General features: G+C 47.4%; 1 protein-coding gene across 1 annotated transcript; it reads left to right on the top strand.

Moving 5' to 3' along the window:
* The first annotated feature begins 12,308 nt into the window (after positions 1-12,308).
* LOC125541658 (hevamine-A-like) lies at positions 12,309-13,492 on the top strand. Its single transcript, XM_048705007.2, has one exon. It carries the CDS (start codon positions 12,365-12,367, stop codon positions 13,271-13,273), a length of 909 nt encoding a protein of 302 aa, XP_048560964.1. The 5' UTR covers positions 12,309-12,364; the 3' UTR covers positions 13,274-13,492.
* The last annotated feature ends 468 nt before the right edge of the window (positions 13,493-13,960 follow it).

Genomic DNA, 13,960 nt, shown 5'->3' with positions numbered 1-13,960 from the left:
TATCCAACATGCTCTAAGGTTGTGGGTTGGTTCGGTATCCGATGTCGTGTGTATTTTGCATGGCCTATCAAGCCATCCTTCAAGAACGGTGCCACATCCTGTAATGGGTTTAATTTTCTTGCCTACGGGGTCGGGTGCCCCGCGAGGGTGCATCCTTTTTGCCCACCAGGGAGGTGGTGTGAAGGCCGGTGGTTCCCAACGACTTGTCCGAGTTTTCCACGCGCTTTCCATGGCGCAGTACTTCTGTACTATGGTTGCGAAGTCAGTGAATTGTAGTATGTGACATCGGTTGAGGGCGTTGAGGATTCCTTTGTCTGTGCAATTATTGCGGAATGCTGAAATCACGTCCTCGTCATGGCAATCTTTAATCTTGTCCTTGACAAGGAGGAATCTGGCCCAGAAGTCATGGACTGTTTCCTAAGGATGCTGTCGTACGTACATGATGTTGTATATATCCGAGGGACCGGAATTGCTTGGCGAATATTGCTTGTGGTGGGTGGGTGGCGTTAGATGTGAACCCTAACCCAATGTGGAGTCCGGAGTTTGAAGAACTTCCAAGTTTATTAGTTTGGGATCCGGGATGTCCAATGATTCCTTAGGCTCAACGTCCGATTCTAAGTTCGAAGGACTGGGAGTGTCACCCCACAGGCGTGTCACCCCATAGGGGAAGTGATGTTGTTGCTTTGCTCCTCTACGATCGCTTCTGATGAGTGATCGGCTGAGATTTGATTTCTCTCTGATTGGGTTTAAGACCAATCTGATCATAGTCCATGGCGACTCCCAGGGCGGCGATGTGATCCAGGAGTTCGTTTAAGGACGACAAATCTGCCACATCCATCTACTTGGAGTCGACATAGAGACGATTTTCGATGACTTGGGAAGTCATCATCGGCTTAAAGGCCGAGCGGGCGGCCATGGTAAAGTTGCCTAGCCAGAGGGTTCGGCCTGAGGCCAGGGCTTCTCCGGAAGTGATACCGTCCTTGATAACAAGGCGAGCCATCAATCCTGTTGTCGACGCAACAGAGGAACTCTCAATGAAAGCACCAATGTCGGTGTCAAAACCGGCAGATCTCGGGTAGGGGGTCCCGAACTGTGCGTCTAAGGATTAATGGTAACAGGAGACAACGGGCATGATGTTTTACCCAGGTTCGGGCCCTCTTGATAGAGGTAATACCCTACGTCCTGCTTGATTGACTTTGATGAGTATAGGGGTTACAAGAGTTGATCTACCATGAGATCGTCATGGCTAAACCCTAATTGTCTACTCTGTATGATTATGATTGCCTCTACGTACTAAACCCTTCGATTTATATAGACCCCGGAGGGGACTAGGGTTGTACAGAGTCAGTTTATAGAGAAAGGAATATTCATATCCGCACGCTAAGCTTGCCTTCCAGGCCAAGGAGAGTCCCATCTGGACACGGGAGGAGGTCTTTTGTCTTGTATCTTCATGGCCCATTAGTCTGGCCCATGTCATATAGCCCGGACGCCCGAGGACCCCTTAATCCAGTACTCCCTCACTGGCCTTTTTACCTAAAATTAGCCATTGTTGGACTGTGCCACGTGTCGACATATCATAGTCATCTTCCATCCATTGTAGGAATGACATATGTCCCAACGATTAGCTGACACGTGCATTATCCGATGAATGAGAATTTTACATGTGGAAAAACCCCATTGGTCAGGGCTGTTAACGGGTTATCAGATCCAAACCAGAACCAGATTGCTTACCAGTGACCCGTTACAGTGGATTCCACGTGTCGGTCATCCTTGACGAAAGCACTTCTATGACACATGATTTATCACCATGGAATTGGACACTTCCGTGATGATAATTTTGGTAATGTCATGGAACACTTCTATGACAACATAGGTATGACTATCTTGATTCTGTCATAAAATCGTCATGGATGTGCATGCATGACAGAAAACATGACCTACTGTGACAAACACGTATCATCATGTAAGTGTATTTTTTTTGTAGTGAAGGCACGTATTGTATTGTTGCCATTGTGGAACCCTATACGGCCGATCTTTCAGGAAAGGAGCAGATCCCAACTAAGAACATGAAGAACACAGGGAAGAACAGAGAGAAATCACAAGGGGAAACACTCAAGAACAAGTCCAATCACACATTCACTAGACAATCAAACACACAAGATCCACAAGGTACATGAACAACAAAGGGAAAGATACAAGGTAAGGTTCATCTCCATGAGGAGGTCTTGAATCCACGAGGGGATCTTCCCGTGAGGGGTCTTGAATCCAAGGTGGATCTTCTCCGAAGAGGGGCCACGGTCTCTCTCGTGGAGTAGATCCGTAATGGATGAGCAAAGCTCTATCTCTAAATGAGCTACTACTTCGCTAACCCTAGAAGGGAGGTGGAGGTGGTCTATTTATAGTCTAAGCCACGAAGGGGTAAGAGGGACAGGGATACAAGGCCAAAGGCCCGCGGCTGCGCACAGGCAGGGCGGTAGTACCGGACCCTCGGGCGGTAGAACCGCTTCAGTGATAGTACCGCTTGTACAGGTGGTAGTACCGGACTTGTGCCGCTCGATCACAGGAGTTTGTCGGGTTGAACGGCAGTAGAGCAGAAGCTGGCCGATAGTACGGCTTGTGGGCCTTCATCGGTAGTACCGCTTGGTGTGGGCGGTAGTACCACTCGTCCTGGACTGGGCGGATCCTCTTCTTCCTTCTCTTCCATGCTTCTCTCGCGGATGGTGTAGTTGTACACTTGTGCTCGCCCTCCTCCTCGTCGTCCATGGTGTTCCAACAATACCTATGTATGCACACGGGAGGAGTGTCAAGTAGTATACCATCCTCGAAGGGGTCAAGTGAACACGCGTAATGGAGATGATTCACCTTTGTGTATGTGAAGTAGATGCCGCACGTGTCGCTTGCCGAACGGACTCTTGACATGGTGATGTCCATAGGATGCTCTGCATCATTCCCTCCCCTTGGGAAAGATCCGACCTCGGATTAAAAACCAAATCACCATGGGAAAGAGATGGTGTCGTCGTGTAGAAGTGGACGATCACCAAGTACTTGTCAACTTGAAGCTCGAAATGGGCACTCTCCAATGTCGCACCGTCTTGGGATTCCTTCAAATGGAGCAAGGACAACAAACACATGGAAAAACAAATGTGGTTAGCATTAGTGAAAAACCAAGCATTCAAGTGGTGATTCACCAAACAAGTGTCATCATCGTGCAAAGCATACGTTTTGACAAAGGATTGTGACATGGTATGTAAGCACATAAATTGAGCACAAGCAAAGGTATCATGGGGGAAAGCATGTAAATGTGAGGTAGTGATGCAAATATGAGTAACAAGAGAAGAAGCATCAACCTCAAGGTCATAGCAATCATGCATAAAGTGCTCGACAAATGGTCGATGGTAGGCATAAGAAACATTCACAACACCAAATAAAATGAAGTGTCTAAACACATGGGACAAGTGTAAGACAATCCAAGCATAACGTGCATAGGGTGTAGTGAAAATAGTGTGGCACTCAACACAATAGAAAGAGCAATTGTTCATCATGTGTGAGGCAATCAAGTCAATCATGTGACAAGCAATGGGACATGGCATATGTGAATGATGACATTGTTGCAACCAAACATATTATAGTAGCAAGTAGTCCAAGAATTGAATGCAACACACAAGGCATATATATATCATGATGCATGGGAATGTGAAAATCATGAATGGAGGCAATATCACTAACATGTGTGCAAGCAAAGGGTCCAAGATGACAAAGTCTCATGGTGGAAGCAACACAAGTAGTATGAGCCACAATATGCATGCTCATGGTTTGGGGGTTCTCAAAAGAGAAGGATATCACCTTGAAAGCATGTCCTTGTGCGTCCTTCACAATGCCGAAGTGGTAGGCAAGGTGTTGGAGGAGCGATTCATGGTCGAATGTATGAGGCTCGCTCGCAAGAGCTCGAATGGTCAACTCATGTGAAGCGGAAGCCGACATAAGGTGCAAGTATCCTACACATGCACAAAAGAAAGCAAAGAATGTATGTGCATGGTAGATAAACACATCATCCATCATGATGGTTCTCTTCTCTTGAACATAATCATTAGAAGCACAAGTGCATGAATAATATGATGAAATAATGGCTATATTCATGGCACTAGGTATATGGTGCAAAGAGGTAAGACAAGCATGCTTCACAAGAAATATGTCAAAATCTCCAAATATATGTGAGAATGCTATGGGGGCAATCTCATGAGCAAAATTAGAATCATTGTTGCACTCAATACATGGCAAATTGTCTAACATGAGAGAAGGAACGCATGGAGATATATGACAAGAAGCAAGAACAATCATGTCGTGCAAAGCATGTAGATGGTTGTCATCAACCGCATGAAATGAGCAAGTATGAATCATCGGTGATGCAACAAGGCAAGCAATCATAGGAATCAAGTCGTGCAAGCTAGTAGTGCAAATATGCAACATACTAGAGTAAAGCATGGCAATCATATCATGTGAGCAAATAATAGTCATAGGCAATGTACATGACATATCGCAAGCACGAACAGAAAGCAAGATGAAAGTACCATCATAGGCATGGGGTACAAAGCAAACATGGCAATAGCAAGCAATATCTCCACCATTCTTGCAAATACACATACAAGTAGTAGAATCAATCATCATGTGTAATGCAAAGCATGGGTCACAAATGCATGGCAAAGGCATAGGAATAACCATATCATGCAAAGTGGACATGGAAAGATGGGCATAGAATGATATATAATGGACAATAACCCATAGCCAAGTGAGGGCCATGTAGAAGAAATACGCGAAGTCTTTGCGCGAAGAGAGCACTGGGAAAGACAATCCATGGGATCCCAAGTCATCATTGCTCTCTAGAGCTCATTTTGTCAACTCGTGGGATTGCGAGGTTGACAAGAAGTCGTGGGTACCTACCAAGATGATGTAGGGTAGGAATCCTAGGGGCCGATCTTTCACGAAAGGAGCGGATCCCGCGAAGAACACAAAGAACACGGGGAAGAACACAACAAAATTATGCTAGAAAACACAACGGGGAGGCTTCGAAATAGTCATCAACGTGGCTCTAGATACCAAGATGATGTAGGGTGGAACCCTATACGGCTGATCTTTCACGAAAGGAGCAGATCCAAACTAAGAACATGAAGAACACAGGGAAGAATGGAGAGAAATCACAAGGTGAAACACTCAAGAACAAGTCCAATCACACATCCACTAGACAATCAAACACACAAGATCCACAAGGTACATGAACAATAAAGGGAAAGATACAAGGTAAGGTTCATCTCCATGAGGAGGTCTTGAATCCATGAGGGGATCTTCCTGTGAGGGGTCTTGAATCCAAGGTGGATCTTCTCCGAAGAGGGGCCGCGGTCTATCTCGTGGAGTAGATCTGTAATGGATGAGCAAAGCTCTATCTCTAAATGAGCTACTACTTTGCTAACCCTAGAAGGGAGGTGGAGGTGGTCTATTTATAGTCTAAGCCACGAAGGGGTAAGAGGGAGAGGGATACAAGGCCAAAGGCCCGCGGCTGCGCACAGGCAGGGCAGTAGTACCAGACCCTCGGGCGGTAGTACCGCTTCAGCGGTAGTACCTCTTGTACAAGCGGTAGTACCGGACTTGTGCCGCTCGATCATAGGAGTTTGTCAGGTTTAGCGGCAGTAGAGCGGAAGCTGGCCGGTAGTACGGCTTGTGGGCCTTCAGTGGTAGTACCGCTTGGTGTGGGCGGTAGTACCGCTCGTCCTGGACTGGGCAGATCCTCTTCTTCCTTCTCTTCCATGCTTCTCTCGCGGATGGTGTAGTTGTACACTTGTGCTCGCCCTCCTCCTCGTCCATGGTGTTCCGACAATACCTATGTATGCACACGAGAGGAGTGTCAAGTAGTATACCATCCTCGAAGGGGTCAAGTGAACACGCGTAAAGGAGATGATTCACCTTTGTGTATGTGAAGTAGATGTCGCACGTGTCGCTTGCCGAACGGACTCTTGACATGGTGATGTCCATAGGATGCTCCGCATCAGGTCATTTCCTTCCTAGGCCTCAGTGTCATCCACCGTGTTTGTTCTCTCGGCACGACGTGGTCAACTTGGTCGACAAACAACAGCCATCGGAAGAGCGATGTATGTGGAGAGGCTGAGAGTAGGGACCCACATGGTCTAAGGCCGCACGCAAGCAAGTGCCTCCTTATTATGCGAAAAATGATATTTTTTCTGACAGGTTTGACCCACCAGCTACATCTTCGCGCGTAAGTAAGTGCCTCCTTATGATGTGCAAGAAAAATGATTCCCCCCCATGCTAGCTGGGACCCACCAGATATGGAGGCTGGATTGTGGGCCTACTAAGTTGATTCATACGTAAGGCTTTGTCAACTTAGTGAACAAACGATTCTAGGTGCAGCGACCGTTGGATGTTAATCCAACGGCCGTGTTGCTTCTTCAACCTCTGATCTTCTTCCTCTAGCCATCCAAACCAACGCCTGTTGTACCGCCTGCTCAGACCTCCCGTGGCCGGCTGTGCTACCACACAGGCCTCACCCCCTCACCCTACTCCCACCACTGGCCAGGCCTTCCTTCTACTCATACACACCCCTTATTATTCTCTGGCGATGGTAGGCTCACACCACAGCCGAACTAGTGAACACTCGTACTCCCCTCCGCATGGGGATCCACTGCCGCGTCTTCACCAGCTCTGCATTGTTCCTTCCTAGGCCTCGCTGTCATCCACTGCCTTGGTGCTCTAGGTGTGGCATGGTTAACATGGTCAATGAACGAAAGCCAACATAAGAGGACTATACGTGGTGAGCCTGACAGCTGGACCCACCAGCTACATCTTCGCATGCAAGAAAGTTCCTCCTTATAACATGCAAAAAAATTATTCCTCCCCTGAAAGCTGGGACCCATCAACTATATCTTTGCACACAAGGAAGTGCATCCTTATCCTCCTTGACAGCTAGGACCCACCCGGTCGAAGTGTACATAGCGATGTCTGTTTGATTGCGAACGTGTACGTACATACCGGTCGATCGGTCTCTCTGCAACGATGAACCGTGGTCGAGTAAGGAGCGGTAGCAGTTCAAGCAGTCCCGTCTAAATCATGTACACATATGTACAACCACGCTGCAAAAAATATGGCCACGTAGGTACATACGGGCGTGGTCTCAAACACGTACAACGACGGCCTCCTGTTCATCAGCAGCCAACCGGCTGGGTTGGAACGAAGGAAACAACACCATGTTCATCGAGAGCCAAGCGGCAGGGTTGAAAGGCGTCCTGTTCATCTGGAGCCAACCGGCTTGGACGGAACAGCCAAAACTGGGTCAAGTTCATCAACTCAGGGTGTGGCGTACCGCAAAACAGAGTTCTCTTTGACCGCCTATGATCGAAACAGGGTGTTGTTCATCATGAAGGGTTTAGCATACCACAAAACAGAGGAAATGGACTTCTGTTCAACCACCTACGGTCGAAACAGGGTCCTATTGATCAGGATGGGGCTGGTGTACCGCAAGACAGAGGAAACTAACTTCTCTTCAAGCGCCTACGGTCGAAATGGTGTCATGTTCATCGAAAGGGGTGTGGCGTACCGCAAAACAGCACCACGACCTATTGTTCATCCACCATCTATTGCCTCGCTCTAGCCTCCACGGGCAACTGTTCATTCACCATCGACTTTCTCCAGCCTCCACCAGCTACTATTCATACAGCCTCCACGGGGTCCTGTTCATCCATCCCAATCGGCTGGGGTGTGGCGGCCTAGCTCCTCGGGGTCCTGTTCATCCAGAGGCAACCACATGGTCCTACTCACCAAACTCCCATCGGGAACTGTTCATCCACAATGAACCAACCGGCTAGGTCGACTCACCGCGTCTCGACTCATTCTATATATCTCGTGCACGGCAGCAACATACACTGTTCATCAAGAGTCAACCCAACCGGCTAGCTACATCTCGCACGGGGGGCTCGATCGATCGGCTTCAGTAAGAAGCATGCAGCAACGATCGATCGCTCATTTTCAGTTAGTAGCAGAAGTGAAGGAATCGCTCGGGTTCAGTTAGCAGCGAAGGGATCGATCGGCTTTAGTACGTAACTATACATAGTGCGATCACTCGGGTTCAGTAAGCGAACACCTTGCTTGGGTAACACCTCGCACACACACACGTATGAGGGAAACACGCAAACCACACTGCATCGCTCGGCCTGACCATCCACCGTGATCGGGAACTCCCAGAAATTTTCCTTGCCCTCACTTATGTCACGATATTTTATGTCATGAACGGCCCAAAGAAAGTCATGCAGGTGCGTCTCCGGCCCTCCCAGGACGAAAATCCCATTTTTTTTCCTCATAATTTTTTGTCATAGAAGTAGGAGCCTACCACATCTATGATGATACGTGTTTTTGTCGTAATTATCGTCATAGAAGTGTCATAACTATGACAAAAAAGTTTTCGTTCGGGCCATAATGTCACGGATGTGTCTTTTTTGTAGTGGAAGGATTAACCACTCCTTTGTTCCATGATTATGGAAATTTCTAGCTTCTTTCATTCTATCCCACACAACCGTTAGTGGCTCACGTTCTTCCTGCTAGAAACCTATAATCTGAGAACGTAATTGCATAATTTTTGCAGGTGGACAAAACTTAGATAAAAATATGCTACAACAATCAACCCAAGAAGTAATATTGCCTGTAGGAAGAGCTAGAAGCCATTATTTTTCTTTTCCTCTCAAATAGAAAGGAAGAGACACAACTTTAAAGCGCCAGAGTCATAATCTCTAATGCGTGTCATGTTGCACAATTCAGTAAAATTATGCAAGTGCATACCGACATCTTTAGAAGCAGAGCCTCCAAATTGGTCATGTTGAACCATGGAAACTAAGTTTGCTTTAATCTCATACTCAGCGGCTGCAACCTTAGGTTGTGCTATTAGTTCACACATGAACTTGTTGCTAGGAGTAGCAAAACTTCCAAGATTATGAGCCATGTTAATCTTTTGGGGTTTTCTCAACTGATATGACTTGCGACAAAAATAAAACTTAAACTAAAAACAAAAAATAAAAAATAAAAACCGAAACTTAACTTTAACAAAAACTCTAAACACAAAGACTAGGAATACTAAACTCCTCCCCGGCAACGGCGCTAGAAAAAGGTCTTGATACCTACTTCTAGTGATCCGGTAATGGAACAAAAAAGTGTATCCCGCACCTATTTCCCCAGAGGTGACCCTGGGTTATGAAGCACACGAGAGGAATATTCCCTTGAAGTGATGATCTCTAGCAAGCTATTTTTAAAGGATCAATTCAAGCTTTTAACCGGATCAATCAAGCAAACAGTGATTCAAATACCTATAGTAAGAAGAGGTATGGGTATGAGGTCTTAATGCTTATAACCATGCATTTGTGTTGGGACCAGATATGATCTTAATTTGTACACTGGAAGTCACCCATTGAGATGTGCTTGTTACGAACCGAAGTAGGGGATGTGTCAAAATAACATCTTGACCGACACGAGTCCTACATCAAGAATCAATTGTCCTACCGCAAGCTATATCCATCACATGGAGTTGCCTCGTAACTAATATAGAGGGCTGCCAGGCCTATGCCTCAACCCATACCTTACCGAACTACTCACATATGGAGATCAGATCGCAAGAAGAAAACATTGAAGAACACATCTTGAAGATTGATTGATTGCAAATATGTCTTACAATGAATGTCTTGTGCGATGCACGATTACAAGTATGAACTATATGAGGAAGCACTATGGGGGTGATGGTGGCTATGGAGATGGAAATGGCGATGGCTAGGGTTTGTGGATGAAGAGGAAGATGATGATATTCTGGCTTCATTCGACGGTCCCCCATTGACATTTCGGTAGGGTCCCCTTTATAAAAGTTGCTCAGGTGGAAGATCTGCCTCGAATATCCACGCCATACGACCGCTCATACGAGCGCACACGGTCATATGGAACGTCGTCTTTTGTGTTGTTTCTTCTAGCACACCTCTTGTTGATTCCTTCTTTCTTCCTTCCCATTCCTTTCCATGTCCACACGTGATTTCTTCCCTTTTGGCCAATTTCCTGTGGAAACACATCAAAGATAGGATTTGTGGAATCATTTACATTTGTTAGTCATTAGTAGTAATATCTGAGCGAATATCTCTTTTTAAATGAAATATCTCGGTTTAAACTAGGATGAATGAGTGTAAAAATATCACTCATCATTGTACATTACACTTATGTTCCCTTTGCCACACGATATACATTGTCGGGCTCAAGGCGATGTAGTCATCCATGTTGCAGCCGGACCTCTTTCCTGTTCCAGTTAATCGGACCAACACTTCGGATTATCTCATAATCCTAGTCGCATGGCCATGCTTATCCAGGCCAGATCACACGAGGGGCCCAGAGTATATCTCTCCAGTTCGGAGGGGAAAATCCCATCTTGCTCAACCATGTCTCATCGCATGGGTCCGGACAAGCCCGAAACCTACCTTTGTAACTATCCAGTGACGAAGCAGCGTTTGGTCGGCCCAAAGAAAGTTGGTCACCATCTCGAGCACATGCGTCAGCTCAGGTCCGAGGACGCAATACGTATGTGTACTAGAGATTCATAGATGACCTATCGTTGTGTCGCATAGTTGGGTCTGTCCAATCCGATATCCATCCGAGCTTGGATCCGATCTCCTGTACCCAACCTCAGATCTGATCAGATCCATGCACCTCGCGAGCATCACATGCTTCATGGCTAGTGAGATAAAACCATCCATCGTACTACATGCTAGTCTAGTTCGGCGTGTGCCCACACGTAACTTACGACCACAGACTATTTACAACATATCATAAAACACAAGATCTCATAGACAAGTCGCATACTTGCCGACAAGCTTCATTGATAACATCCGAGGACTACATCGGTTCATGAACACATCGGAAATACCATCATACATGATTGCCTCTAGGGCATACCTCCAACAAACTATGCAGGTTGACGGATCGACATGAGTTGGTTGGTACAGAAGACGGTGGTGGGTTCAGCGACGGTGACATAGGAGTGTGATGCTGAGGGTGCCAGACTTCTCGGCATAGAAACACTTGATACATGCTCGAGGGCTTATGTGGCTTCGACAAGACTATGACGCGGGGTTGATTCAAGACGGTTCACATGGGAGCTTGAAGTCAGCGGGCCGAGGGTGGACTGATGATCTACCATGGAGTCATGTTGAAGGTGGAGTTGTGTTCTGATCGAAGACTTCACTTGGTGCCGATTGAGGGCCTATAGTGTAAGGATCTAGAGAAATGAAGCCTATTTCAGCAAGAAAAGCGAGTGACACGTGGTTCGGACTAGGGCCCAATGGTTGGAGGAAACATGATACTCTAAATCAGTCGGTGATGATCAGTGGTACTCTGTAGTGGGGGTTGAGTGGTTTGGGATCGTGACCCTAAAGACTCAATCAGGACAGCAGAGGCTTGACGCGGTAATAGCAACGAGGTGTACGATTAGCATGAGAGACTTGGAGACGGGCCAGGGCTCGGGTGGTTACACGTGTAGTGAGAAAATTGTGAATCAAGATGACTACAAGCGGCGGTGAAATTCCTTCAAGTTTCGGTGGTCAAAAAAGAGGAGAATGTTGAGTTCAGACAAACTCTTATCTGTATCACCTAATAAGTGAGTTGTTCACTTCCATGCAGATTAGTGATCAGTGTATGATGGTATTGATTGAAAACTCCACAAGTTGCATCATATTATGTGTTGACAAGATATGGAGCCATGTTCTTGTAGGACACTTGTGAGAAAAAACACACAATGTAACATATATCAACACAATAGCACATGCATGCAAGGGGGGCCGGCAGTGTGTGCCGACGCCTGGGAAGCCGGAGAATTATGAGGATTTTTTCTTTTTTTTTGTTTTTTTAACATCACTCCCATCGAACGCGCATTGTCGGAAATCCTGAAATAAATTCAGAAATAAATGTAAGCATCATGATATGAACCCCGATGGGCTGGAAATACCACAGTTCCTCTAACACATCAAGCACAGATTGGTTCGGTTTTTTTTTTTTTGTTTAATTAACGTGTAGGAGAGTTAGATGGGCACCCGCAAAAAAAAAGGAGAGTTAGATGGGACTTTGTTAATTCTCAGAATTAGCAAATCCAAGTCCTGCGGATCACATCCTTAGAAAAAGAAGGGAAAGTCGCACGTACGCATGCTTGCTTCAGGCGGAGGAAACGTACCCGGCTGCTGCCTATAAAAGAACCAGCTCGTCGCATAACAATCCGTGCAGACACAGTGCAAGTAAAAACACAAACACCTAGCTAGCTAATCCGAGGGTGGAGAAGAAGAAGAAGATCATGTCGATGAACGACATGGGGTGCCGCCTAACCCTGGCAATCGTCTGCTGCATCCTCCTGTCGTCGCTCGGCACGGCAGCCGCGACGGGGAAGACAGGCCGGATCACGGTGTACTGGGGCCAGACCTCCAGCGAGGGGTCGCTCCGCAAGGCCTGCGAGAGCAAGCTCTACTCCACCGTCATCCTCTCCTTCCTGACCAACTTCGGCCGCGGCAAGTACAAGCTCGACCTCGCCGGCCACCCCTGGAAGGACGTCGGGCACGACGTCAAGTACTGCCAGTCGAAGAAAATCCTCGTCCTGCTCGCCATCGGCGGCGGCATTGGAAAGTACTCCCTCGCCTCCAAGGCCGACGCCAAGGATGTGGCCAACCACCTCTGGGACAACTACCTCGGCGGGAAGTCCCACTCCCGGCCGTTCGGCGACGCCGTGCTGGACGGCATCGACTTCGACATCGAGCTCGGGAGCAAGGCCTACTACGACGACCTCGCCAGGGACCTCAAGGCCTACAGCAACAGGAAGGGCGAGAAGAAGGTGTTGATCACGGCAGCGCCGCAGTGCCCGTTCCCGGACAAGAGGCTGGGGGAGGCGCTCCGGACGGGGCTCTTCGACCGCGTGCATGTCCAGTTCTACAACAACCCGGTGTGCAGCTACAGGGCCGGCAACGTGGCTGCGTTCAAGGCAGCGTGGGAGGACTGGACCAAGGGCCTGCCCAAGAGCTCGGTCTGCCTCGGGCTGCCGGCGGAGCGAGAGGCGTCGAACAAGGGCAGCGGGTACGTAGATCCGGACACGCTGGTGTCCAAGGTGCTGCCCATCGTGCACCGGTCTAAGAACTACGGAGGGATCGTGCTGTGGAGCAGATACTTTGACATGAAGTCTGGGTATAGTAGGCACGTCAAGAGCGCCGTCTGATGCCTGCATGCATCATCGATTATACGGAGTACTACACTACGGAAGAGTCCCCTACGTGGAGTGCCCTTGCAGTACGTATGCATGGCACCGTAATAAGAAGATCGTCGGATTACATATCATCTGATGAGTACGTATATCTGATTACATATGTCGGGAAGTTGTAGTATGTGTGTAATTCCCAAGTTGGAGTATATGTATGTGTATGTATGGTGTGCAATAAAGGCGAATTTTAATTTATCGCGGCAGCTATTTCTAAGTTGATCGCATTTGCAAATGGGCTCAATCTATTTCGTAGGAGAAGGAAGGAGGCGAGGAACAGCACCGAGGCGGAAATGGGGGCGCCGCGGCGAGCGGCAGCGAGGCGTGTGAATAAAAAAAAATTGGGAACAAAAAAAGTCATACTATACCCGTTTCTATGATGTGTGCAACTGACAAACCTCTTTCAATGCGTTAGGCGTGATGCAACCGACAAACCTCGTTCAATACACTAAATTTGGGTCAGATGATGGAACTACTCGACTGACTACACATTTACTAGTCCTCTTGGTAAGCATATCGAAACACGATTGTTCTAAATATTTTTTCTAGGTTTTACGTATAGCACCACTTTCTCTTGACCGGAAGTGTCTTACGTACAATCCTTTAAGTTCCGGTGGACGTACGACGTGACATGGTTAAAACCGGTCT

Source organism: Triticum urartu, chromosome 2A, assembly GCF_056163025.1.
Source record: "Triticum urartu cultivar PI428250 chromosome 2A, HENAU_Tu73, whole genome shotgun sequence".
Classification (NCBI taxonomy): Eukaryota; Viridiplantae; Streptophyta; class Magnoliopsida; order Poales; family Poaceae; genus Triticum; species Triticum urartu.
This window is presented reverse-complemented; position numbering and strand designations above follow the sequence as displayed.